This window comes from Prionailurus bengalensis, chromosome E4 (genome assembly GCF_016509475.1).
Source record: "Prionailurus bengalensis isolate Pbe53 chromosome E4, Fcat_Pben_1.1_paternal_pri, whole genome shotgun sequence".
Taxonomy (NCBI): domain Eukaryota; kingdom Metazoa; phylum Chordata; class Mammalia; order Carnivora; family Felidae; genus Prionailurus; species Prionailurus bengalensis.
The window spans coordinates 24,773,884-24,800,194 of NC_057360.1; the positions used below are offsets into that span (position 1 = coordinate 24,773,884).

Consider the following 26,311-nt stretch of genomic DNA (forward strand, 5'->3'; position numbering starts at 1 on the left):
TCTAAGAATTGTTCTTTATTTAAAAACACATCCATGAAAAGCCAAGGAGCTATAGAGGCAAGGCTGCACCAATGTCTTCCAAGCCGAGGTGGAAGTGTCTCTGGATTTTCCAGCAATTCCCAGGGGTGTCATAATGACTCAACAGTCTGTTGCAATCAGATGTGGAAAGGGGAGGAGTGATGGCTGGAATGCAAAGCAGTGTGCACAACCCAGACCCATCCCAGCTTTGCCAAACCCAAGTGCCCCCATGGGAGTGTCTTGCAACATGTTCTGTTGAGAAATGAGGTTGCCAACCAGGGGGTTATTGGAATAAAAACTACTTGTGATGAACAAGAGTTGTAATTTTAAATATATTTTTTTTAATGTTTGTCTTCCTTACTAGACAATCAACTCTGTGAGGGCAGAGACTACGTCACCACTGTACCCCAGCCCCTGACACACAGTAGGTACTCAATAAATATATGTTGTAAGGATGGATGGATGGAGGGATGGATGGATGGAAGGATGAAGGATGGAGCCTACCCAGCTCAAGTGTGAGTAGAAACATTCTCTGCTACAGGGAGAGGGAATGAGAAAATAAAACACGTAGACACACATAATTTTTAGTGTTTGAAAAGTGGGATTGAATTAGGACTAACAAATCTTCTAGATAATTGTAGTTCTTTCAATGCTCAAGCTACATTTTCTATCACTTTGAAACCCAAAAGTAAATACTTTCCCAGTGTTTGCTTTGCTGGTCAGAAGTGCTTTAATAAAAAAGTAGTCCCTAAGTTGCCATGGCGTCACTGGAGAAAGGATGGCACTTCTAGGCCCCAGAAGAAACTGAAGGTGGCAGGACCCAAACAGGCACCATTGCTCCAAATGGACCAGCCTTACAGCCTCTCACTCCACCACTGCTCATTTCTCCCAGCTTGAAAGTGGACGACACATTGACAAACTGGGTGGTAAGTGGGAGGAACTCTGGTCAATGAGAAGCTTGTAGTTGGACACTACAAGGTAATAGTATTTCACTGGCCACAGTGTGACTGGACTTCACTCTCTGTTCAGACATTAGGAAGAACTGTATGGGTGGGAAAAGTAAAAATATTTCTCCTTTGGTCATATTATTCAAAGAATAAGCTGACTATAGCCCAGCAGCATACTCCATACTCCATACACTGTCCATACTCCAGGACTCAGTGTGTGACTATCCCAAGGCAAACACCTGCCCATGCAGCTTGCCCTTCCATCCAGTCTACCCTTTGGGGTCCAGGCCCTTGACCAGTCTCACACCCAGTGCTATTTGCCTCACTGCCCAGCATTAGGAAGCAAGTAGTGTCACACTGGTGCGATAAGACATTTATCTGGCCAAGGTCTCAGGGATGGGATCAGGTTCAGTTGACCTGAGCATGCCCATTCAACATGCTCAAGTGTCTCCATCCCACCCCAACCACACGAGATGGCTCCTGAGGTCTGTATCCCAAGAACCTCAGCTGAGAAATCTCTATGGCAGATTCACTGTTGCTCAAGAGCCTGTGTATTATAGCAGCCTGGCGGCAGGTTGTCCCTGATGTTCTCCAGGTTCTTCACATCAGCCAGAATCCCGTCGATGCTCGTCTCCAGCAAACGAAGGTGGCGCTGCTGCCGACGTGCTCTATCTTCCAGCTCTGACACCAAGGGCCGCAGCTGGCTGTTGATCTGAGTCTTGGCTCGGAAGAGTTTCTGCTCCAGTAAGATCAGTCCCTCTTCATCCACACTGCCAGGCTGGTCTATTTTAGGGAATGAGAAAGGAGTTAATATAGAAGAGCTGTGATTAGATCTCCTTGAACACACAAGGGCCTTCTACACCCTTAACTAAAACCTGTTTCCACCTGCCCAGAGAAAATGGTATGCCATGCCTTTAAAAGGCTTATTTTACATTGGGAATAATATAGAAAATATTCTGAGAGCTCTAGCCTAGTTACTAATTATGAACAGCCCAGTTCAAGCCTCTGAACTCTATAGTTAAGCAATATGAAGCTTGGATTTCTTTCACTTTAGGGCCAAGTTCACGCTCTGAAAAGACGAAGGCTGAAGGTCATAGGAGACTGAGTACTGTCCAAGGTGTCTGCCCAACACGGCTCACCCTAGGATCAGAATCAACTCCAAATTATGTTTACTGAACTATCCTTGGGAAATATCTTGCTGTTTTCCATTAGAAGACCTTTAGAAACTGGCTGGGTTTGGGGTTTAAAGAGGCCAAGGTACGCTTTGACATTTCGGGGATAGATTCCAGCTGTTAGGAGGTGATGTAAGCTATCATTCTGGCCTGAAACAGTGGGAATCTGGCTAGTTATCAGTTTATTTCCAATATTAAATGTAGTCATATTTGTTGAGGTATGTTTCACCCATATATAATCTAAAACTAATGTCAGCAGGAAGGGCACCTGGCCAAACCTATTTAATGTGGAAAGGGTTTGAGTGGCCTTTGGTCAATTCAAACTCAAGGTCGGGTTGCCTCACATATCTGAGCCGTGGTGTGAGCATTTGACTGCCCGAGTTTATTACACCTAGAGATTAAGCTGTTACTGTTCCCGGACTCCAGAGAGCAAACAGGAGAAACAACACCCTAACAAAAATGTATATCTGGTAGATCAGACCTTCACCTCAGAGCAGGGGAGAATTCCAGAATTCTGGGTTCTATGACATGCTGGGAAAGTTAAGTAAGCTTGGGAACAAAATAACCATGTCCTCGGAGAGGCAGGACGATCTGCTCAAAAAGGGCAGGAGCCTTGGAATCAAAGAGTCCTCAGTTCAAATCCCACCTCCACAGTTTACTATGTGATCCGTGGGACTTATCAACCTCTCTGAGCCTCAGTTTATTCCTCTGTGAAATAAAATAATAAAAATAATAAAACCTGCCTCACAGGACCTCAAAAAAGGCTTAAATGACCAGAGAACGCCTGGCATGGTGCCTGGCACCTGGTAAAACACTCTCATTTTCTCTTGAAGGGCCCTGTTTGTCGCATTACCTTTTTCAGGACACTAAACAAAGCTGCTTGTATCTCCACTGTGGAACTGGGTTTTGTGTTTTTTTCACCCTCAGAGGGTATTTACTCTTTGGAGCTAATGGGACTACAAAGCAGACTCCTTAGTATAACAACACAGGCAATATTGATCTGCCCGGGTGAGGATGGTACTCCACAGAAAAATCAGATTTTAGAGTTGTCCTACCGAATTGAAAAGGTAAAACCAAACCTTTCCCTGAATGTGGCTGGAATCCATGATCAAATCCCTCATCCCCTATCTGCTGCAGCCCCTGACAAATCAGGCCAAATGAGGGTTCGATATCAGGGGGAGGGATACTGTGGGCAAATCTGAATTGTTGCCAAACTGTGCCATTAAATCTATTTTATCCAAAAATTTTGCAGTATCTCTTGTTCCTACTATCTTTACATTTCTTCCGGGCTATCAATCAGGAAGGTCAAGTTCCCGCTTATATTAAGGTATAACTGTGGGTTGGGAGGGACAAACAGCAGAATCAGCAAGTGACTCTTGACTTCACAGTCTGGGAGAATCTCCCCCACTCACTACTGCTACCACTATTGTATCAGAGTTCAGGCTTGGCCACCTCCTTCCTCAACTCCTTCCACCATTTCCAAAATGGTCTCACTCTGCCTTTTGTCTAACCCACCTCCAAGCTCTCCTCCACTCACTCCTGCACTCCACTTAGTGATCTTTCTGAAATATACAGTGATGATGTCATTACTCTGCTTTAAAGTGTCCACTAGCTGCTCAGGATGAAGGCCAGAACCCTTAGCAGGACTGTCAAACTGTCCAGTCTTCTCTTTAGCTGTGAAGGTTGAATATACTGCCTCCACAATTTACTATGTGATCTGAGGGACATGATTAACCTCTCTGAGCCTCAATACACCTTCTCTAAAGACACCCAGATCTTTGACCTACAGACTTTCACCTCCAAGGGCAAGGTACTCAATGACCCATCTTATAGACGTTAAAATAGAATCCAGAAGATGTAAAGGCATGTAAAGCTCAAAGTCTCTGGGTGTGGAAACAAAGCAAATACCCTGTAAGGGTATCAGACTTCCATTCATCAGGGCTAGGTCTAGCTAATTTTCTGGGCAAAGCCCTGAAGCATGGCGCTGGAAGATTGTGGATACTCCACATACCCATTAGATCTAAGATGCTGTCCAACGTGTTGAGGGTGTCTTGGATCGTAGCTCCAGCATTCTTGGCTCTGTTATCAACTCTTTGGGCTTCTGTAATTACCTGGAGAAAAAGAAATACAAACCAGTCTTGAAAGGGTGTCTCTCACATTAGCAAGTTTAAAGGGATCTCCCATGGAAAACGATGGAAACTGACCATCTGTACTGTGTCCATATCCAGGTCAAATTCTTGCTCCTTCCTTGCCAGCTCTCCTTCCACTTCCCTCATCTCGCTCTTCAGAATGGCCAGTCCCTTCTCCATGGCCAAGGCTCCATCTGCTGTCACGTTGGCTTCCAAGTTCAGACTCCCTATCTCCTGGGAGAAGAAAGGGAGCCAGGGACGAGAGGAGATATAGGGGTGAGGCACAAAAACATCCCAGAAACAAATACGGAAAAAACACAGCTGCAGCCAGGCCCTGATGGAGTGAGTTGGATGAACAACGGGACAGTCAGACTTGCAGACACACCCTTTCCCAAGCTCTGCTTGAAACAAGTTACTTTGAGGGTCTGGCTGTAGGTCCTAGGAGGGTCAGAAGTGAAACACTGATTCCCTGTCAAGTCAATGTTCACCAAAAAGTGAACGCAATAAAAAACTATTTGGGAAAACTCAGAGGGTGAGAAATTCAAATCATTTCCTGTCATAGTTCTTTGCTGCCACAGACTTTTGAGTGATTTTACCAGGATCCCTGAGACAGCTGAGTTTGAGGTGCAGAGAATGAATGGGCTACAGCTGTGCTTTTGTTTCTATTAGAACAAAGTTTATCAGTACCTTTATCAATAAGCTGTTGTTAAGCATCAAATTGCAGTTATCTGTGTGCTAGAAGCTATATAAAAAGAGGCACATGAAACTGGTCTCTCCCCTCAAGGGACTTACAATTAGAAATTATTCTTGCAAATTACCAAGTGGTCAAATAGTCCAGATACTAAAAGTTCCCTTTGGGCTTTCTAGAGCTGCAGAAGCTTTTTAGAAGTCATGCTTAAATGAGACATAAGAAGATCTCTTCCAGCCGAGAAAGCACAGCTCCTAACGATAGCATTTAACATGTGGGTTGTGGTGTAACTAGTCTGTCTCTCCCCATTGCACCAAGTGCTCCTTGAAGAGAAGGACTGGCTCTTTCTCATCTCCGTATCCCCAGCATCAAGCACAGTGCTGGTACATTGTGGGAGGGGGGAAGAAAAGGATATGTGGTGCTTAGACATAGAAAATAGAGATAAGGGATGCAGAACTCCAGAATTTCATAACCTTGAATCAAACATCGATGATAGTTGTTAATGGGGTTGAACTGTGTCCTCCAAAAAGATATGTTGGTGTCCTGACCCCCAGTATCTCAGAATGTGACCTGATTTGGAAATAGGGTTGTTGTAGATCCAATGACTTAAGATTGATTTCTGACTTCTAGCCTCCAGAATGGCGAGAGAATAAATTTCGGTTATTTTAAGCCACCTAGTCTGTGGTACTTCATATAGCAGCTCTAGGAAGCTAATACAATAGTTGATAAAAGTATATATACATATATCTTGGATGGCTCTGCTCATGGTATTGTCCAAAATGGGAGCTGCAAATGAAGCCTGCAGCTTTCAGAGACAGCCTTGTGAATCAATCAACAAAAAGGGGCACCTGTGGGGAGACAGGTTCTACTTACATAAACGGGTTAGAAGAAAGCTTAGGGCGGAAAGCCACCACCACGTGGCGAAAACGCCCGAGGTCAGCCAGCGAGGTATTGTAATGGGATCACGAGTAACTTGTTATATCACCTGCAGGAAATTACCTTCCAACTGATGCCAATATACTGATGTATCTCGATCACAAACACCACTTACCCCCCACCCCCGACCCTTTGCTTCCTACACCCACAAGTTAATGATTACTGTTTGATTGTTTTTTCCTCATTCACACGTGTAAGGTGTTGTTTTCTTCACGTTCACCACGTGGGTAGTATCTCGGGAGCTCCATAAATACGGAGACAGAAGCCCTGGTCGGGTCTCTTGCCTCCTCCCAGGCGTTAGTTTCTCTCACGTTCAATTCTGCCTTTGCTCTCTTGCAGATAGGGAGCACTCCAGATTCTTAGTCTGTGATAGGTACCTGTGTGGATCTGGGGCTGCTATGGGCCCCAACGGGACTTTAAGTTGTAGGGATCAAAAGTGAGCCTGCTGCGCGCTCTCGCTCTCTCTCTCTCTCTGGCTTCCTACGCCACTCTTGCGTTTGGGACTTCTAATGCCAGCCTACACTTCGACTTCTGTTTACCTGTTCTATCTTGTCTGTGATCTCCAGGGCCTCGCTGGCTGCGGTCTTTGCCCTCTGGGCATCGGCAGCAGCACCGCCCAGGGCTGCTTCTGCCTGTTTAGTCTTGTCACTAGCGCTTGCAACCTTCTGGCTAATATACGAGAGTCTCTTCATGGCCTCTTCGGCTTCTGCTTTTCTGTCTTCAACCTGCAAGTCAAACTCTGAAAGGCAAGAAAATATTGCCGTGAAGATGAAAAGTGACTTCTAGGGGCACCTGGGTGGCTCAGTGGGTTGAGCGTCCGACCTCGGCTCAGGTCATGGTCTCACAGTTCGTGAGTTTTAGCCCCGAGGCAGGCTCTGGGCTGAGAGCTCAGAGCCTGGAGCCCGCTTCAGATTCTGTGTCTACCTCTCTCTCTCTATCCCTCCCCTGCTTGCACTCTAAGAACTCAAAACCTCAAAAAGTGTTTTTAATGGCTCATAAAACTTACAAACGAAGGTGAATGGGGCTAAAGTTTTCATGAAAAATTCCGGGAAGAGTGTTATTACTGCCTGGGGGCAAAAGTAGGGGAAGTTGTGGCTCCTTATCTAGCAGAAAGTATCTTAAAGGACCCATTGAAAGAGCCATAATCAAGTTCTTAGAAAAGCTGACAATCAGCCTGTACTTGGTCCCCACCACTGCAAGAGTATTAAGACCCTAAAGTAGGTCAAAAACAGGTAGAATCTTTAACGTTTATTTTTGAGAGCTAGCACTCAAGCACGAGTGGAGGAGGGGCAGAAAGGGAGACAAGGATCCAAAGAGGCCTCTGAGCCCAGAGAGCCTGACGTGGGGCTCGAACCCACAAACTGAGATCATGATCTGAGCTCAAGTCAGATGTTTGAGCCATGTAGGCACCTAGAAAGCAGGTGGAGTCTTTGAAGCCCAAAGTTTCAAGCCAGAGCCTTAAACCTAAGCTACCAATGATGATAGTTGGAGGCTGGATAGAGGGAGTAGAGGCTCTTTCTGTGAGGAAAATCCCAAGACTTTAGGAATGTTTTCTCTTTTTGTAAGTTAGTAAAGAAACCTGAAATCCTAAAACCTCTACAAGGCACAAATTTCCTGGGATCTAGATGTTGTGACAAAGCTTGCTCTATCACCACAAAACAACCACGTTGATTCTACACTTAAAAAAAAAAAAAAATCTTTTAATGTTTATTTTTGAGAGAGCACCAGCTAGGGAGGGGCAGAGTGGGAGGAAGACAGAATCCAAAGCAGGCTCCGGGCTCTGAGCTGTCAGCACAGAGCCCAAGGCGGGTCTCAAACCCACAGTGAGATCATGATCCTAGCTGAAGTCGGACCCTTAAGCCACCCAGGTGCCCCTAATGCTGAGCCATCCAGGTGCCGTTAATACTACGTTGGAACCAGCCAGGCTACGAAAGAAAAGGAAAAATATCTGTGGTAGTAGGATGCTGGATCTGTGAAAGGACCTTAGAGATCACTTAATTCAACCTTCTCTCTTTAAAAGAGAAGACCTTAGGGTCTGCAAAGGCTGTGACTTTGCCTACAGTCAGCACCGAGCAGTCAGCCCAGCAAAATTCAGAACTCAAGCCTTCGGACATCAAGCTAAATTCTTTCTGCTACATCCAATATTAATACTTTCTAAGATGTTTGTTAAATGTCTGTTAATATCCCAATGTATCATTCAGAGAGCTACTTATGGATTCGATAAAGTCCTGGTTCTACCTTTAACCTAGTCAAGTGACCTGACCCATGAGATACTTACCTCTGAGATTCTTCAAGATGTTCTCAACTTCATAAAAAGTGGAATTGCCCATACTCAGTGCTTCTTGGGCTTTGCTTTTAGCGAGGTTGGCACGGGAAAGCAGCTGATCTGATTTCTGTAAAGAGGCAGAATAAGATTACAGTAAACATAACCTACACTGAGGAAGAGTATTTCTGGCAGAACAGCAGAATCACCCTGGCACACTTCATGACGACAGAGTGCTGCAATTCACCAGGAAGTCTAGGGGTGTTGTTGCAAAGCCCTCCACAATCTGGGACAGAGCGAGCTTTATAACCTAACGACAAATCCCATATAGAGAACAGTCACAAACTCTAGTCTACCATCAAGGACAAGTACAGTTTTGCAAATCATAATCTTATACTCTGGATACTTCCTAAAGCCAAGCTAGTAGAACAAGCTGGACCAAAATTGAACTCAGGTCTGAGTCCAATTCCTAGGTTTGAGGGCTGATCCAGTGGGTGGAAATGAATTCTATCAAGTTGTCTGTTATCCATCTATAAGATACCATGACCTTCAGAGTTTTCTGTGGTTCCTCTTGCCATACTTATTCACTTAGTAGGCATCCATTACCTGGTTGTTGAGTGAATGAATTAACAAAAGGATACCTGTCTCCCATTCTTTCCGTTCTGTAAGAGCTGCTGGGTTTCTTCTTCCCAGTTTCCCAGATTGCTTTGCATGTGCTTGAACTCCTCCATACGTCTAGTCACCAGGCCTGAGAGAGCATCTGCTTTTTGTCTGATCCTTTTCGCTTCTACCTGTAGGCCGAAAGTCAGACTCCTTCATTTCTTTGGGCTTATCAGTCACCACACCAGCCTTCTTAGGAGCTGGCATCATTGTTTGAGAATAACTGCAAAATCTAACAAACGAAGCAATATATCTAATGATAGCATCAGACAAGTTTTGTCTCTTAAAATTTACATGTTTACATATGCATGAAAATGTTGTAGGAATCATGGTGAGTGCTTTTTGCATAGGTAGAAAGCTGAATCTTAATCTATGACAGTTAAAGGAATTGATGACAGAAACAACTAAAACTTCTGAGAAGAACAAAAGGCTTCTGAATGGCAGTACATAGAGATGTACTATGGTTTGGACCCAAATGTAAATACCAAGCTTTATCCATGGTAACTTCCCACAGGTTTCAGTAGTCCCCAAAACAAAGGAAGAGACCTAAAATTCTTAGCAGCTTCAGGATGTGGGCTAAGGCTTTTTCAGAGGCAGACTAGGGTTTAAGAACAAGGAAATAGTTAAGAAAATACACTCCCTAATACAATGAAAGAAAGGTCCATATGGAGGGAAAGCTGAATGATTTGAGATTATGGAACCCCAGAAGAAGCAAGCACTATGGCCCTTTTGTGTCCACCAAGCACATCAGTACATGCCCTCACCTGAAAAGACTGATCACTGACTCCCTGAAGCTGAGACACGGAATTGAGAAGGCGAAGGCTATGCTGATAAGACCTGTCTGCCTCAATGTCAGCTTGAGTGGCCTCCCCAGACAGCTGCTGGGCCAGGGACTTGGTTTTCTCCAACCTGCAGGGTGGGGAGAAAGAACTTTGAGGAATCCCTTATTGAAAGCAAACATGCATCCTGTCGTGTAAAAAGTATGGACGTTGGAGTTACCGGAAGAACCAAATGAGGTTATGTGCCAGATGTGTCCCTCTCCATGATCTAAACATAAACCTTGAAGTTTATACAGATTAAATCAGAATTCAGCCCGAGTTTCCCCACCCCTTGATAACATTTCTACATTCCATGCCACCAGATGGGTTTATTCACATCCTTCAACCACAACTTCCCGAAGTACTGCAGTCTCTCAAAACACAAATTTTACTTAATCACCCTTTTCTTCCAGCCGTAAAGGCATGTCCTTTTCCCCAAATCAACACACTCCTCTTGTCCTTTTAGGATTATTTGCTAATGAAACATGGTGTGCCCCTCACACGTGGTTTGCACCACACCACAGAAGGATGCAGATTATCTTGACCCGTGTGAGGACCCGTTGAAACATACTTTCCCATAAGGCCTTGCACCGCAGAGCCCTCCAGGCTGCCCCTTCCGCCTCCTTCCCCCTGAGCCTTGCGTGCCAGCGACAGCGCTTGTTTGGAATAGTCCTCGGTTTCCCTCACCAGCCGCTCCATGTTACCGGCTGACGCAGCATGGCTGAAAGGATTGAAAACAAAGAATCTGAGTTTTCATAGCACAGGACCTCCTTCAGTTCTATTTGAATGAAGGGAGAGGAGTAAAGGAGCTAGTTTGGCTGGAAACGCCAGACGTAATCGATCCAGGTTAGTCGGAATGAGGGGATCTGAAGGTGTTCTGGAGATGGAGCCCACATCTTAGACCGTGGCTGCTGATCTTTTCCGTTCATGGTGGAACCAGGGGGAGCGGGGCATGGAGACGCGTGCGAGCAGTCTGGGGTGGGGCACGGGCGGGTAAAATACTGCGTTTATAAGATGTTCTGTGCCACAAGAAACGCCTAGGTCTGATTTCATCCAGAACCCACACCCCCGTACTCCCTTGCTGCCACTCGACATTGGACCCTCCTCCAGAAGGGGGCAGAGCCTGTCCGTAGAAGTCCCCCACAGGCTTAGAAAGTGATTTTAAAAAGAAAAACAAACTCGAGGCAGCTCATGCTACAAAAACACAAATCGGCCCCCTTCACTGGCTGAATTCCATCTGGATTAACTGAGTCTTGCCACCCTGCTGAGCACTCTTGCTAAGAGCAAACCACTTCACCAGGGTGGTAGGATTTAGTCGGGCTAGGACTAGGGAGTCGCCTGGTACCACTGGGGCCCTGCAGAGCCGGTTTTCGGGAGGAGGCTCCCCGTCTACAGCCCTGGCCCCCACAGGCTAGTGAACAACTCGTTGCTACTTGTTCCCAGGCTCGACGTGGGAGCCTGGGAGTCCCTCAAAGCTGCAGAGCGTTCTCTTCCAAAGGCTGATTTCATTTCACGGGCCAAAAAAAATCACCTCTGACACACACACCAAAGCTGTACTGTGAGTCAGAAAGATCTGTGGTAAAAAACACCTCCACCCGCAACACTTGCCAAACGACCGTGGCCCAGTGGCCACCTACATACACTAAAAGCCAAGAGGTTTAAAAAAAAATGGCCCCAAGGCAAGGAAATGGCTGCAAAGGAGGCTGGAGGCATCGAAATATGTCGCTTAGGTCCTGAGGATTCTACAGTCTTGCTCGAGTCTGGCCTTGCAGAGGTAGCCTGAAGCAGGGGGTCTGCTCACCTGTCTGCCAATCTTGTGGCCTCCTGAGCCAGGCTTTGAAAACCATTTGGCCCCACGTAGTGCTCTGAGGGAGGAATGTTCTGAAAAAAGGAGACTTGGTTAAGACTTTGCACTCGGCCCTGAAACCTAAGCGGGTTTATGCATCTGACCTGTTAGAACTTGGTATTAGCCACACAACATTCTACACCCTGATGTCAGGAGTCCCTAGTCACCATAATTATTACATTAAAAATAAGAATAAAGTAGAAATCCAAGACCAAAAAACCCTGTATACAGATACTGATGCATGTAAAAATATATTCATGTTAATATGTATTTTCATATGTATTTAAGGTCGATAGACTATATACCAAGTCTCAGTGGTGGTTATTAATGGCATCAGGATTATTTTCTATTTTCTACAAAATAGAATATTTTTGTAATGAAAAAAATCAATATGGATTTTCTAAATCATTTCCTCAGCATGATTGTCTTGCAATCTCCTTTTATTCATCTTTCACCCACTTAGTCACCATTGTCTTCTGCATTGAGAGGAGAGGGCTCATTCAAATCTCTCCCTCCTACCACCCTAAAAACTACAGCATTAAGAATCATACTGGCAACACTCCCCCCCCCCCCCCCGCCTTTTCAGAATCCTGTCTTCAGAAATTCCTTCCTTCCTTCCCACCTTTCCTCTTTATTCATTCATGCAGCAAACATTTATCACAGCCACACACTATGCTGTGGGCTGGTAATGCAAATATGAACAAAACTAAATCCTGCCCGCTGGCAGCTTAGGGAGGTGTGCAGTGTGAGAAGGGAGAAGAGAGCCAATAAGAGGGGTACGGTTAGTGAGAAATGAGCTAGGAAGAACACAAATGCAGTAAAACCGGGAATTACAAGAAGCCAAATAACACGAATAGTTGTGCCTGTTTCCAGAAAAAGTCCAGCTACCTGCCAGGCGGACCTAAAAATGGGAGAGACGGAAAGTCTGCAGGGGGGGGTCTCCCAATAGAGCGGGGATCTTCAGTACCCTATCCCAGCAACACCTACAGTGTTTCTCAGGGAGGCCTCGCTTTCCTCCAGGCTCAGGCGCATCTGCGTGACCAGCCTGTGAGTATCTTGAACTCGGTTCTGATACTGACTGCCCAGGGCCCGAATTCTTTCCACGGCCCTCTTGAGGTCATCCAGGCGGCTCAGGTAGCTTTTCTCTTCACTCCTTGCCTTGGCCAGCTGGAGATTGAGAGATCTAATAGCACCTGGTACAGTAAGGAAAAGAAGGATGAGCACTTTCACAATCAGCACAGGGTAATCCAACGTGGAGGGTTGGAAAAGTTACTTTGACTGGCTTATGGCAAAATGGTAAAAACCCAGTAAATGAGTGAATGCACGGAACTGCTTTCATTGCCATCATTCAGGTCTCGGGAGAGTCCAGGATAGTCCTCCTCTCTGCAAGTGCTGGGCAGAGACACCTGCTCAACTGATACCCACAGGAGATTATGGAAATCGGCTTTCATCACCTTCTGAAATCTGGGCTTCTCTCAGAATGTCCTGAAGGGTCTGCTCAGCTTGCCGCATCCTGCCTTCCAGCTCCGTGCTGGGCACTGCTCCACCACCACCCTGAGCCCTTGAAACCAGGGCCTCCAGGCTCTGGAGCTGCTGCCTAAACTGGTCCATCTGAAACCACATAGGAAAGAAGATCAGAACAGAAGGTGGAGATCACAGTCCAATACCAGGTACTCGGGGGGGATAATAGTTAAAAGCCCAGAAATGCTTGGCAGGTCATGGTAGTAGTTAGACTAGAGCCTAGACTCTAAGTTTGAATCCTGGCCCCCCTATTTATTAGCTGTGAGTGTGACCTCAGGCAAGTCACTTTTATCCATTAAATGAGGATAATAAAGTATCTCCTAGTTATTTGGGCTAAGTTAGTACCTGTATAGGGCTTAGAACAGTGTCTGGAACAACAAAGTGCTTATAGAGGGCAGGTAAAACTGATAAATTAAAAAGTTGAATTTGTTCTAATCTTCAGGGTTTGGGCCTTCTCTGCCTCCGCCCTTCACCCTAGGAAATAGTAACTAATAATTAACATCCATGTCCTTCTCTGGAATGTGAAAGAAATTTCTGGAGGCCATTCTTTGAACAGTCTTGACACCTTCTAGACTCCATGGATCTTCTATATATTTTTGTTTTGCGAAGGACCTCTCTTACAAATCCAACTAGAAAGTGGTATAAGTGGAAAGAGTACTGAATTCACAGGGAATTCAGGGTGGGATTCTTGGCTCCACTTGGCCATGTGACTGAAAAGTCGCAGATGTCCTGAGACTTGCTCAGTGAAAACGGATGTCAGAATACGTTCTCTTGCAAATTCACAAAGTTATCAAGTGTACCAAATGAGACCGTATCTGCAAAAGGGTACTTTTGAAAAGTCTATTTAAGAGCATCTGAAACCTATTACTACATTTTAACATAGCAATTCTTAAAGCAACAAATAGTAATCCCCACCCTCATCCCCAGGAGGCTAGGAGGGTCCTAGATTTGTGACAGACCCACCCAAGTAGACACAGACCCACCCAGTAGACACTTAGACTGTGCTTATGGGGGTGAGAGTTGGGTAACATGCACACCTGAATCTTCACTTGATTATAGCAAGCTGGGCAGCTGGTTAATGCTGCATGCTCACAGGTGAGGCCACCATACCCTGGCTTGCAAACACAGCTGCCATCACTTCGGCACTCCCCAGGCTCTGAGCCCATTGGGTTGCAGTTGCAAGCTAGAGAGAAAAGACAAAGCATTCATATCAAGCTAATGCTAGAAACTGGAGTTTATAGCAAAGGTAAAAGGATCAAGTCACCAATGGCAAAGAATCCTTCTTTGCCCTTGTCAGTTCACACTGTGCTAGATTCCTCTCTTGCCTGGGACTCCAACTACATTTCCAATATAGATAGAGCTTGGGAATCACTTAGTAAGTTTGGTGAACGTGTGGATAAAGAGGGACTACAACAGTGCATCCTTTCTGGTGGTGCTTTTTTCCTCCCATTAAGTTGTAAAGCTGTTGGATATTCTGCAGGTGCTCTAGCTCAGTTTATTTTATAGATGAAGAATAGGAGCTCAGAGAGGCTGAGTCATCTGTAGGTCACACAGCAAGTAAATGGCAAGCCAGAAGGAGAACTTGGAAAAGAGGCAATGCTCTTTTCCTTTTGCTCTGCTGCCTTTGATGTAGGAAATGCAGTTAAAAAATATCTTCATTCATTCATACTGATTGAGCACCTATGTACCACACTGTTCTAGGAGCAGAGGATAGAACAGTGGGTGAGGTAGTGCACTAAGGGAGTTAAAGTGATTCTCTTGGTTGCTCTATGACGCTCGTGAAATACTTGGCACATAATATCACATATGTAAGTGTCACTTACATATTTTTGTCTTATTAGCATATGATCTCTTCGGGGGCTGGAACTGACCTATTCATTGCTATGCCCTAGCATCTAGTTCCATATATGGATACTTGGCAGGGATTTGACAAAAGATAGTTGAGTGAAGAAATGTATAGTTTAAAGCCAGTAAAGTCTCTTAATAACTCCTTATCGCTAGAGTTATTGTTTACAGTGTACTTTCTCATATGCTCTTCTATTTACAACCACTTTGAGCTAAACATTCATCCATATGAAGAAGCTGAGGCTCAGATTAACTGCCATAACCAGTGTAATACAATAGGTAAAAAACTAGACTTGAACTCAGTACTGCAAAAATGGCATGTGGGCTCTTCCTATCATGGGGTACTTCCAAGCACACTGGAGCTAACCCACAGGGTTGGGGTTAGGGCAGGTGGGATCTCTGCCCCTGTGTGGAAGCCTCAGGTTGCACAGAGATCCTTAGGCATTTTCAGGGGTGGAGGTTCTGTGGGCTGGGCTCCCTGCAGACCTTACAAGGAACTGGGAGTCCTCCAATCTGGGTCCCCAGAGGCCCTCGTGGCTCTGTTATGATAAGCCCCTGCATTCTGGGCATCAGGGCTGGTCTGGGACCTTTGCAACTGAGTGTAGGTCTGTGGGGGCGGGCCAGCTCCCTAGAACTGAACTTCTTGAATATATGACATGTGCAGAGGCTGGAAAGAAGGGCCGAGCGAGAGGACCCATGTGCACATTGGCGCTTTGATCTGAAGCAGCCCTGAGGAGTGCTCCCAGACAGCTGCTGCTTTGAAGCCAGGGTCTCCTTAGTAGTACTTGAAACTGTTACCTTTGTCTACATCAATTACCCAGACTTCCTGAGAGGGTCTCTTAAACTGCTTCACAGCACCCCCCTCGCCACCTCCGTGTGTTCAGGCTTAGTCTCAGGTCCTTTCTTGCTGTCCTGTGAGAGGCTTTTGCCAACACTTCCTCTGCCAGCCTTGGAACCAGGCATACGACCTAGCCGCTTCGCACCTCCTCTTCCGCTCAGGAATGTAAGCCCGGCCTTCTCTACTTCTCCAACCCAGCTTTAACCCACTCGACACCCTCCAGCTCTGTCTTCCAGAACCCTGCCGAGGGGTCTTAAGGCCTTTGACAGGTGAAAAGTCCAAACTGTTCTTGGGCCAGTCGGCCAGAGAAACCACAGTAGCGTCCTATTACCTGCTGCTGGCCCAGCTGATTTGTATGTTCTTACATGTGTGCACATGCACACGCCATCTGTCGAGGGATGCCGTCTTACCTCGACACTTGTCCGCTGGGTTGGTAGCCAAAGGGTCCCCAAAGTAGCCTGCTTTGCACCGGTCACAGTGGACACCAGCTGTGTTGTGGACGCACTTCAGACACCTGCCTGTCAGGCGGTCGCAGTTCCCGGAAGCACTGGGATCCACGTTGTTGTTGCACCGACAGGGCTGACAAGGCCTCACTGGGCCATGTTCCCCAAATGGGTCCCCAAAGTAGCCATCAGCACAGAGCTCACAGCGGGCACCTGGGAGAAACAAATGCCTGAGCCTGAGTGGTCATCTGTCGATGGCAAGAACAGGCACAGGGGCCTGGGTCCCAGTCACCCTCGGGAAGAGTCTCCCACCCTGGACCCCAGAACAATAGCAGGAGCAGGTGCCCAGGGCAGGAGGTCAGCTCTTCCATTCATTCCATGGTGGTCCCAGATGTTAGAACACAGCAGCCCTACTAGGAGGCTTCCTGCCGATTAACTAGATGGTTGAGGAAGTCAGATTTATAGTACCATCACTGAGGCTGTTGCTGAAGAATGAACTTTCAGAGTGACCAGCAGACAAATGTGACATTTTTTTTTAAAGTAACTTCTACACGCAACATGGGGCTCAAACCAACAACTCCAAGATCAAGAGTTGCATGCTCTGACAGAGCCAGCCAGGTGCCCCAAGAGAGGTGGCATTTAAAATACCACTGTTTCCCTTCTGTACTGCGGTTCATTTTGTAAAACTGAAGCCACATATTTCATCTGCAGCCTTCGCCTCCTAATTACAAACCTCCTAAAACAGCATTGGCCACACATACATACCATACAAGACCATGCGCTGCCCTTCCTCACCTCTCGGGCATATTCTTCTTTAGAATGAGCCCGTTTACGTGAACGCTAAGGAATTATAATTCCCCAGAATTTTTTTAGAAGAGCAGCTGTTGATGTGGATTTTGTGGCATCAGGACAGGGAAGCAGGCCATGGGCCTTACCGGTGACCCCGTGGGGGCAGTTATTGCACACCACCTCCTCTGTCTCGGGCATCACGGAGCAGCTGAACCCGTTGCGGCAGGGGCACGGCTTGCAGCTGCGGGGGTCGTGTGGATCGTTGTAGAAACCAATAGGGCAGTCGGCACATTCGATGTCAAGATTTTCATCCCCCGAATAACAATCTCCTGGGAGGGAGCAAGAAAGGAGGGGCAGAGAAATGAGCAGGGTAAAACAATACACTTCCTTTAATATGGATGAGGCGTGGGAGGCAGAGCGGAGTGACCAAAACCTTTCTTTTTGAAGCTTTCTCCAAAGTGAGCACTGGCATTCACCTTTGCCTTAGTACCAACTCTAGACCTGGCCACGACCCTGAATCTCACCCTGGCTCTCCTACACTGAGACCTAACTTCCTTTACCATCCATACCTCAATGCTGCTCCCCCAGTCCCCACGGCCTGAGGCCATTTGTCCACACATTCAGATCCTGACATTGCCTTTGATGTCTCCATACAATTCTTGAAACTCAACACCAACTACACCAACCCCCCCTTCCCCCCCCCTTCCCCCCCCCACTGAACCCTGACGGCCATTTCCTGTAACCTGGTACCTTTCCCACAACCTTGTGGCATTTCCATAATGAAAAGGATTGAGTGTAATAAAGCTCCGTGTCCATCCTGTCAGACTCCAGCCCCTACCTTCCTAACCCTTTCCCATCTCCAAAATGCGTTGAGGCAGGGTCTTTCTTACATAGCTCCGTTTCTTCCTCAGGTCCCCAGCCCCCTAGCAGTACCCCAGCCACCTGGAACAGGTGTCTTTTCACTCACCTGTGTCTGGATCGCAGGCTCCTCCCCCTTGGCAGTTACATGGAATACAGGTGCCAAAAGGTCCCAGTCTGGCAGAGTCTCTTTTGTAGCCAGAAGCACAATCCTGGCAGAACTGCCCTTTGTACCCAACGGGACATACGCATTGTTCAACCCAGGGTGCTGGGGCTCCGGAGACGGGGCGAGCTGAAATCAGGGTCACGTTGTCAAGGTACCCAGTACCTGCAATACGGAGAACAGGTTTAGAAGCCAGCAGGTGGTGAGGTCTGAAGATCTAAAGTCAGGCCTCTCTCTAGATTTTAGATTTAACACCCTAACAAAGATGAGTGGCGTTCACTCACTATGCCACAGGTACAGCAGTCCGTCATGACTGACGCACATCAGAAAAGCCAGGGTTTAAATTCTGGTTCCACCCCCACCAACTGTGTGAAGTGGGTGGGCAAGTCGCATAACTTTACAACTGTTTCTTCAACTGTAGAAGTAAGAATGGTCTCTGCCTCCCATGTTGGTTGTGACATTAAATGGGACAACTGCATATGTTACGTGCTTGGTTCAAGGTAAAGATTCAATAAACTGTTAAACACTGTTTCCTCTTAATGCAAATAAAGCAGGGATGATATAGAAATTATGCATGCCAGCTATGCTTCCTGTTTAAGTGTGGAAAAAGCTCAAACTCCCATATAAATCCAATTGGGATGAGGAATACCCCACATGTGAAGGTCAATAAACGGAGTTAACAGGGGTGCCTGGGTGGCTCCGTCAGTTGGGTATCCGACTTCTGCTCAGGTCATGACTTCACGTTTCCTGGGTTTGAGCCCCGTGCCGGGCTCTGTGCCGACAGCTCAAAGCCTGGAGCCTGCCTCGGATTCTGTGTCTCCCTCTTCTGCTAGTGCTGTCTCTCTCAAGAATAAAAATTAACTTAAACATAAAAGTAACAGAATAAACGTGATGTCTGAACATGGCAGCCCTGAGTATAATCCCAAAGGAATTGCAGGAATAGAGGGCTCGTTGTGGATGCCATTGTCTAGCCTAAGGGAACATGCCCAATTGTTGCAGATCCTCTTCAAGTCCGCTTTCACCTAAATCTGGAGGCTCTTTTAAGCAAAGTAGCATCATTTCATTCTTCATTGGTGTTAACCTTCTTTTAGAGAAACATTACTTCTAACTTCTAGAATGTGAAAATTTAGACCCAGAGACTCGATCATAAACCATCCTGAAACAAAACCCTAAAGAATTCATTTCCCTTCATCGCTTACTGTATTCTCCATAGGTAGCTCGGATCCGCAGGGCCGTGAGGTTACGCAGTAACCTCCGATACTCAAAGTAACTCAGCTGGGGGCTCCAGTTACTGCTTGGGCGTTCATTTAACCTGCAGGATTTAAAGCCAAAAGCTTCAAAATCCAACTCTTACTTATCAAAATACACCCAAGAATGGGAACAGCTAAGCCCCTTCAGTCCTGCCTAACCAGGGGGACGAAGGATGGGTAGCTGCATCTTTATAGGCATGAACTTAGTTTCCTCCCTCCGTGGGGGGAGGCAGTGATGGAGGGCACCCCAGTGTTGGAAGCCCAGCTCCAGGGCTCATGGCATCCGGTGATGGTCCAAGTCTTCGGAGCCCACTTCCTATTCTTGGCCACACAAAACTTAGTATCAGGACCACCTCCGAGTTCAAGAAGCCCTGACCCTCAAGGGAGCTGCCATTAGCTTTTGGTTTTAAATGACTTAGCACATTTCACTTTCTCCAAGAGTCTGCTTTCACGTTCTACACTGCCCACGTCTTGATTTATCATTACAGTATCTGGCTGCATCAGATCACCAGCCCCTGCGCTCATCTTTCAGATTTTGGTTTGTGTTCCAGAAACAACCCTACCCCTTCTGTTTCATTCCCTGACCTCACTTCTCACCGTATTCCTGTCCCCAACTCCACACTTCACTCATGCGTCACTGTGCTTAGAATTTCCTACTGCACAAAACCTCCGCGAGCATGACTTATTGCCTCTGCCTGGCTAACCTTCCCCCAACCCCTCCTTCTTTCCTTAGAAAACTGTTCATGTGTCATGTGTTCTTGGGAAGCTGTCCGTGACCACTCCAGTGTGGGTTATATGTGTCTCCTCTGTTCAAAATATCTGTGCCCACCTTGTCCATCTGGTCACTTTCAAGCCACACTGTAATACTGTTTATTTTTTTTCTCCCGTTAGCTTGTCAGGGGCTTCAGGGCAGGAAGCACGTCCTGTTTCTGTATATAGTACCATGTCTGGTACATGAAAGGTGCTCAGAAAAGCCTGTTAAATGAACAAAGGAACTGGACTTCAATCACTTTTGGTGTTTGACCTGTGTGTAGTCACTTTTCTTACCTGAACGTGTAAGTCTTGGTGATCCCACATGGCAGTGTCTTGCCACGTGGCATCAAGGGAGCTGTGACCCGCAGACCAGCACCTTCCAGGATCACATCGTGAGCAGATGGGTGTCTGCCTCCCCTGTCCACACGGTAGTCAAAGGACAGGGTTTGCCCATAGCTCACCTGTTGATTCCCAAGAAATTTGGCTATGAAACAGAATTTGAAAAGATTGAGATCAGTATGAAGCTGGAGAAGCAAACGAGCAAGCAAGTTTGGCATGAATGTTGATTTCTGTGGGAGTCCTGTGTTGCCAGTGTATCGCCCTGCCCCAGACCACCCTTCCAGAAGAGCCAGCTCACGGACATGGCCACACTGCTATTGGTTACAAAGGAGGGTTCATTACTAAAATGCTAAAAGGGCCTCGTTATAAGACCATTCCACTTATTAGATGATGTATAAAGATCCGAGGTATGTTGGCAATAGTACCCTGTTACATACACTTCATAGTTCACAGACATCGTTACATTTGGTGTTAATTCTTGGAGGTGGTATTCCCATTTGACAGCTGAGAGTTGAAATTTAGAAACGTTAAGAGGACAACTTGCCTAGATACTGCATATTAACTGACGTGAGTTAACGATTTTAATTTATAAAGGGTTAAAACTGAGCAATGCCTTTTCACTTTTCCACCTGCTTCTCAGTAGGTCCACAGATTTGACCACTATTTTGTCTTGGTGGGAAGCCTAGAAACTTCCCACTTGATTAAAGTAGGAACTGCAGCCAGACTCTGGCTGCCTGATACAGTCCTGTTCTTTTTTTTTTTTTTTTTAATCAAAACATATACATTTTTTCAGGAATAGAATTTAGTGATTCATCACTTGTGTATAACAGCCAGTGTTCATCCCAACCAGTGTCCTCCTCAATTCCCCTCGCCACTTTGGCCCTTCCCCCCCCCCCCCACCCAACACGCCACCAGCAATCCTCAGTTTTTCTGTATTTAGGAGTCCCTTACGGTTTGTCTCCCTCTGTTTTTATATTATTTTTACTTCCCTTCCCTTATGTTCACCTGTTTTGTATCTTAAGTTTCACAGGAGTGAAACCATGTGACTGCCCTTGACTTCTTTCTGACTTTAGCATAATACATTCTAGTTCCATCCACGTTGTTGCAAATGGCAAGATTTCATTTTTTCACTAATATTCCATTGAATATATATACCACATCTTCATGTATTGGTCAATGGACATCTGGGCTCTTTCCATACCTTGGCTCTCATTGGTCATGCTATTATTGGCTATGATTATAGTGCTGCTATAAACACTGGGGTGCGTGTGCCCCTTTGAAACCTCACTTCTGTATCCTCTGGATGAATACCTAGTGCAATTGCCAGGTCATAGGGTAGTTCTATTTTTAACTTTTTGAGGAACCCCCATACTGTTTTCCAGAGCGCCTGTACCAGTTTGCATTCCCACACAGTCCTGTTCTGTTGTGCCATGATTTTGTCAATAGGGCTGAAGCTCCAACCATCGTCTGGAGATAGTGTTCAAAACAGCAATGAGTGACCCGGTTTTCACATTCTCTACCTCCATTTTTCTATCATGACTTCGAGTCTTAAAAGTTAGATTCTATAAGAAAAATACCATACGTACCAGGAGCTACAAAGTAGACAGGGTCTGATCGTCGTGCAGAGCTAAACACATCTTGATGGCGTTGTGACCACTGCAGCTTTGCAGGAGCCCCATATCTTTGGACAGCCTTCCAGCCGTCAACATCTGAAACACAAAATCACTCTGTATTCAGACAAACCTCTTCATCTATTGAGTTGAACAAGACAAGACTTGATTGCCAAAAAGTCCTAGAGGTGAATAACTAGTGGGGTTTTCTTAATAGTTCCACACTTCCCTGTGCCCTTCTCTACTTGGGCTTCAACTTCACCTCCCACCCTGCAGCTGCTTTGACTTGAGTTTGATTCTTGTAATTCATACTTTTATTTACATAAGTTCTGGCCTTAGTTTCTCTTTGAACATATTAGACCCTCTTAACTAAGCTGAAATCCTATCCATCTCCTATGTTTTTATGGTGTTTTGTAGCTTGGTAACTAATTTCACATATATTGCATGTAATGTATGTGAAAGCAGTGTTAGTGTTATTAGTATCAGTTATCACATAACCCCCCCCACCCTGCCGCCGCCCCCATCCAAATGAAAGACTTTTGTGGTTTTAAAATACATGGAGAGGGGCACCTGGGTGGCTCAATCGGTTAAGCGGCCGACTTCACCTCAGGTCATGATCTCACAGTCCGTGAGTTCGAGCCCCACGTCGGGCTCTGTGCTGACAGCTCAGAGCCTGGAGCCTATTTCAGATTCTGTGTCTCCCTCTCTCTGACCCTACCCCGTTCATGCTCTCTCTCTCTGTCCCAAAAATAAATAAACGTTAAAAAAAAAAATTTTTTTTTAAATAAAATAAAATAAAATACATGGAGATGGGAAATGCCAGGGACATGAAAATTTGGTCTCTTTAGTTATTTTACATTTTTCATGTGCTAATATAAGGAAACTGTTCAGGTAGGACTTTTTCAAGTCATTAGGATCTGTCTTATTGCCCTGACCAAATAATGTATGTTAAAAGCTAGAAGAGAAATGCTAAAGATCAGTCAAGAGTCCCGTGCTATGATGAGGAGGGAGGTTGTCTGTAAACACAAAGCCCTATACGATATTAAAAACGGAATTCTAGAAACAGGACACTTTACCTTGATGGAAAGTAGAGATGATTTTATGGACACTATAGTCTCCAGAGCTGTGGCAGTTGGCTGAATGCCCATAGCAAAAACACTGGGTGCAGCCCTCAGGGTTTCCCCCATCCAGGTGATAGTAACCTGGTCGACACCTGTAGCAGCATTTTAGAAATCGGGACAATGTTATGGGTTACTTTTTAGTTCATATAGAGAACATGACGACTGACCTTTCTCTCCCACCTGGCCCTGTTAATTCCCAGAGCTAGGAAATCCTAAGTTACACGTACCACCCTCACTCCCAAACCTGATGGACAATCACAGCCGCCCACTGAGACAGCATGAACATTCACTTTCCCTCTGGTAGAGCAGAATCACATTGGACTTGGTGGTCTGGGAACTTAGTGATTTTTTTTTTTTTTTCCATTCGTGCTGAGGAATTGAGTGGAGGCCACATGAGCGGGACAAAAAGTCAGGGCAAGAGTATGTAGGGCTGGCCCTGTCTTAGAGAAAGTGTTTGGAGGCAAAAGAGTGGGAGGTTGGAGGCCAGGCAAGGAAAGCCAAACACCCGGGTCCCTAGTACCCCCTCAGCTGTACTGACCCGCATGAAATACCAGGTGCTGCCCACCATCCCTGCCCCTCAACCTGGGCTCTGGCCCACAGGGGAAGGGGCAGGTGAAGGTATGACAAAGAAGGATGGCTCTCCACAAAAGCAAGATGTAGGCTGGCATCCCACCTGCCAGTAGCTTCTCTGAGGACCACAGCTACCAGGCAAGTTGCAGATGTTGGGGTCACAGAAGAAGGAAAAACTGGGGAGGACTTGTTTCTCCATTTGCATTAATTACATCCTTCTACATGAAATAATAGTTTCAACTATCATTTATGTAGCACTTATTTCCAATGTTCTTAGATGAAGACACCCAGGTCAGGGAGGTTAAGAAACTTGTTCGAGGTCCTACAGCTGGTAGGTGATTGAGGCAAGATTCAAACCAGGTACATCTGCCTCTAAGTCATGTGGTCTGATCCATGGGACCCTGTGTTGGGAGTCTGTTCATTGTGCAAAATCACAGAAAAGCAGGTTGGCTGTGTGAACAGTAAATGCTTCAGAGAACAGCTGTAAGTAAGCATTCTTTTTTCTCTAGAGAGCAAAGGCTTAAAAAAAAATATGGTTTCTGTGGGCGAAACCTGTAGGTTAAAAGGGATTGGAAGGAAGGGAGGGGCACAGAAAGTGAGGGGAAGGAACTGAGGGAAATCAGGCAAAACTAAACAGTGTTTAGGGATGTACTTGGGTAATAACTTATGAAGAAAAGGAAGGAAGCAATTACGCAGGTCGGAAGAGTGGTCACTTCTAGAAAGAAGGGAGGGTGTCGTCAGTTGAGATGGCAAATTTTTTTTTTTAATTTTTTTTCAACATTTATTTATTTTTGGGACAGAGAGAGACAGAGCATGAACGGGGGAGGGGCAGGGAGAGAGGGAGACACAGAATCGGAAACAGGCTCTAGGCTCTGAGCCATCAGCCCAGAGCCTGATGGCGGGGCTCGAACTCACATACCGTGAGATCGTGACCTGGCTGAAGTCGGACACTTAACCGACTGCGCCACCCAGGCGCCCCGAGATGGCAAATTTTTAGTGAAGGTCTCTTAGAATCAATTGGTGATGCTGATGACATTTATGGTACGTGCTTTTCTGTCCTACACTTCGAACTTAAAAACCTTTCAACAAGTGACTCCTCTTTTCACGCTTTTCCATACCCCCACCTCAGCCCCAAGGAACTCCCTGAAAACACAAGCTGGGAATGTATCTGGAATTTTCTCTGCCCAGGTATAAGTGATTGTCAGAATGGCAAAGAACTGCTTTCTTTACTTTAAGGAAATAAGAAAGCCTTTACCGCCTTTACCTCTTGGGCCAGCCTCCCAGCACTCAGCTCACAACAATCTTAAAGGAGAGAAGAGTTTTAGAAGTCTGGGAAGTCTGTCCTTAAGGAATATCTTGCAAGCAGCGACTGAGGGTGGATCGCTGTTTACTGTGCCACCTGCCCCAACATGGCTTGGGGCCCAACGGGCTCGTACGTCTCCCGGCTCATGTGTGTGCATGTAACCACTGTTCTGCCCCTGGGCGGCTCCTTTTCTGCACACGATGGTTCTATATGGCCATACATGGAGATAATTCCTCTTACAAGCATTTTCCCAACGTGCTTGATTAGGCCAGGTCTTTTCTGGGGCCCAGCGGAGTCATGTGACCTCACTGCATACCACCTTATATGGGAGCACCTAGGATTCGGAGTCAGCTGGCAAGGGGACTCACTGGGGCCCTGTGCCTCTGCGGCCCTTGTAAACAGACAGAAGGGGCCCACGGCAAGAGCATAAAGTCCAGTGAGACTCGGGGGCTCCGTGGTATCTTTTTAAAAGGCAAGTTTTTGAGGACAGAGGGCAGGACCGAGGTCCTCAGCATTTAAGTGTCCCTTTTCCACAACCATACTCGGGGGATAAAGCCTCATGCTAGTTGCCGGGGGACTCTCCCTCCCTGCTGTGTCTGAAGGGCCACGGCTACACACACCTATCACAGCGCTCTCCGGTGACAGCTGGCTTGCAGACGCAGCGGCCTTCGTCACAGGGCCCCGAGATGCCAGCTGGCTCGCAGTCACACTTGGAGTCTCTGGGAAAGAAGAAAAAAATGAGGGGTGTGTTTCCAAGGGCTTCTCAACCACACACCTAAAGATCAGGGGCTCACAAGCAAATGTCAGCAACTTAAGTTTTTCATCTTCCCTGATGCCTCCCTCAGCCATCTTTATCGGTGCTAATCTCTCGCAGACCCCGTAAGGGCTCATTTGTCTGTGTTCCTGCTCCTCTGATGGCGACAGCCAGTCCGTGAACTGTCTGCTACCCAGCCCTAAGGAGAGAAGGGGATTGCGCCAGAATGTGAACCAAATTCATCACTAAACTGGGTAGTTTGGCTTGGTTTGGTTGGCTGTTTGGTTCAGTCGCTTTCTCGTCCTTTGCTTCTCTATTGCTTGATTCAGTGATGACTGCTTTCATCAGGACTGATCCCATCTACTTGGTATTGTATTTAATAGCTCTTTCTCTTGCTAATACTCCTATCAAGACACAATTCTCATTCCATGCAATTTAAAATGTACAACTGAAGGGGCGCCTGGGCAGCTCAGTCGGTTGAGCATCTAACTTTGGCTCAGATCATGATCTCACAGCTAGTGGGTTCGAGCCCCTCTCTGGGCTCTGCTAACAGCTCAGAGCCTGGAGCCTGCTTTTAGATTCTGTGTGTGTGTGTGTCTGTCTGTCTCTCTCTCTCTCTCTCTCTGCCCCTTCCTTGTGCGCGCTCTCTCTCTCAAAAACATTTAAAAAATTTTAAT

General features: G+C 46.3%; 1 protein-coding gene across 2 annotated transcripts in view; it reads right to left on the minus strand.

The window, feature by feature from the left end:
* The window catches only part of LAMC2 (laminin subunit gamma 2), a 57,904-nt gene continuing 31,593 nt past the window's right edge, over positions 1-26,311 (minus strand). For both annotated transcript variants that reach the window (XM_043568015.1, XM_043568017.1), the window contains 20 exons: positions 25,501-25,599; positions 22,963-23,099; positions 21,863-21,985; positions 20,232-20,421; positions 19,134-19,246; positions 17,881-18,099; positions 17,060-17,242; positions 16,092-16,337; positions 14,036-14,181; positions 12,932-13,088; positions 12,465-12,670; positions 11,433-11,512; positions 10,203-10,352; positions 9,578-9,722; positions 8,795-8,944; positions 8,169-8,283; positions 6,430-6,629; positions 4,342-4,500; positions 4,149-4,248; positions 1-1,748 (listed from right to left, as the gene is read on the minus strand). In XM_043568015.1, the coding sequence (XP_043423950.1) occupies positions 1,495-1,748; positions 4,149-4,248; positions 4,342-4,500; positions 6,430-6,629; positions 8,169-8,283; positions 8,795-8,944; positions 9,578-9,722; positions 10,203-10,352; positions 11,433-11,512; positions 12,465-12,670; positions 12,932-13,088; positions 14,036-14,181; positions 16,092-16,337; positions 17,060-17,242; positions 17,881-18,099; positions 19,134-19,246; positions 20,232-20,421; positions 21,863-21,985; positions 22,963-23,099; positions 25,501-25,599 (3,172 nt within the window). In that variant the 3' untranslated portion in view covers positions 1-1,494. The remainder of the gene's footprint in view (positions 1,749-4,148; positions 4,249-4,341; positions 4,501-6,429; positions 6,630-8,168; positions 8,284-8,794; positions 8,945-9,577; positions 9,723-10,202; positions 10,353-11,432; positions 11,513-12,464; positions 12,671-12,931; positions 13,089-14,035; positions 14,182-16,091; positions 16,338-17,059; positions 17,243-17,880; positions 18,100-19,133; positions 19,247-20,231; positions 20,422-21,862; positions 21,986-22,962; positions 23,100-25,500; positions 25,600-26,311) is intronic.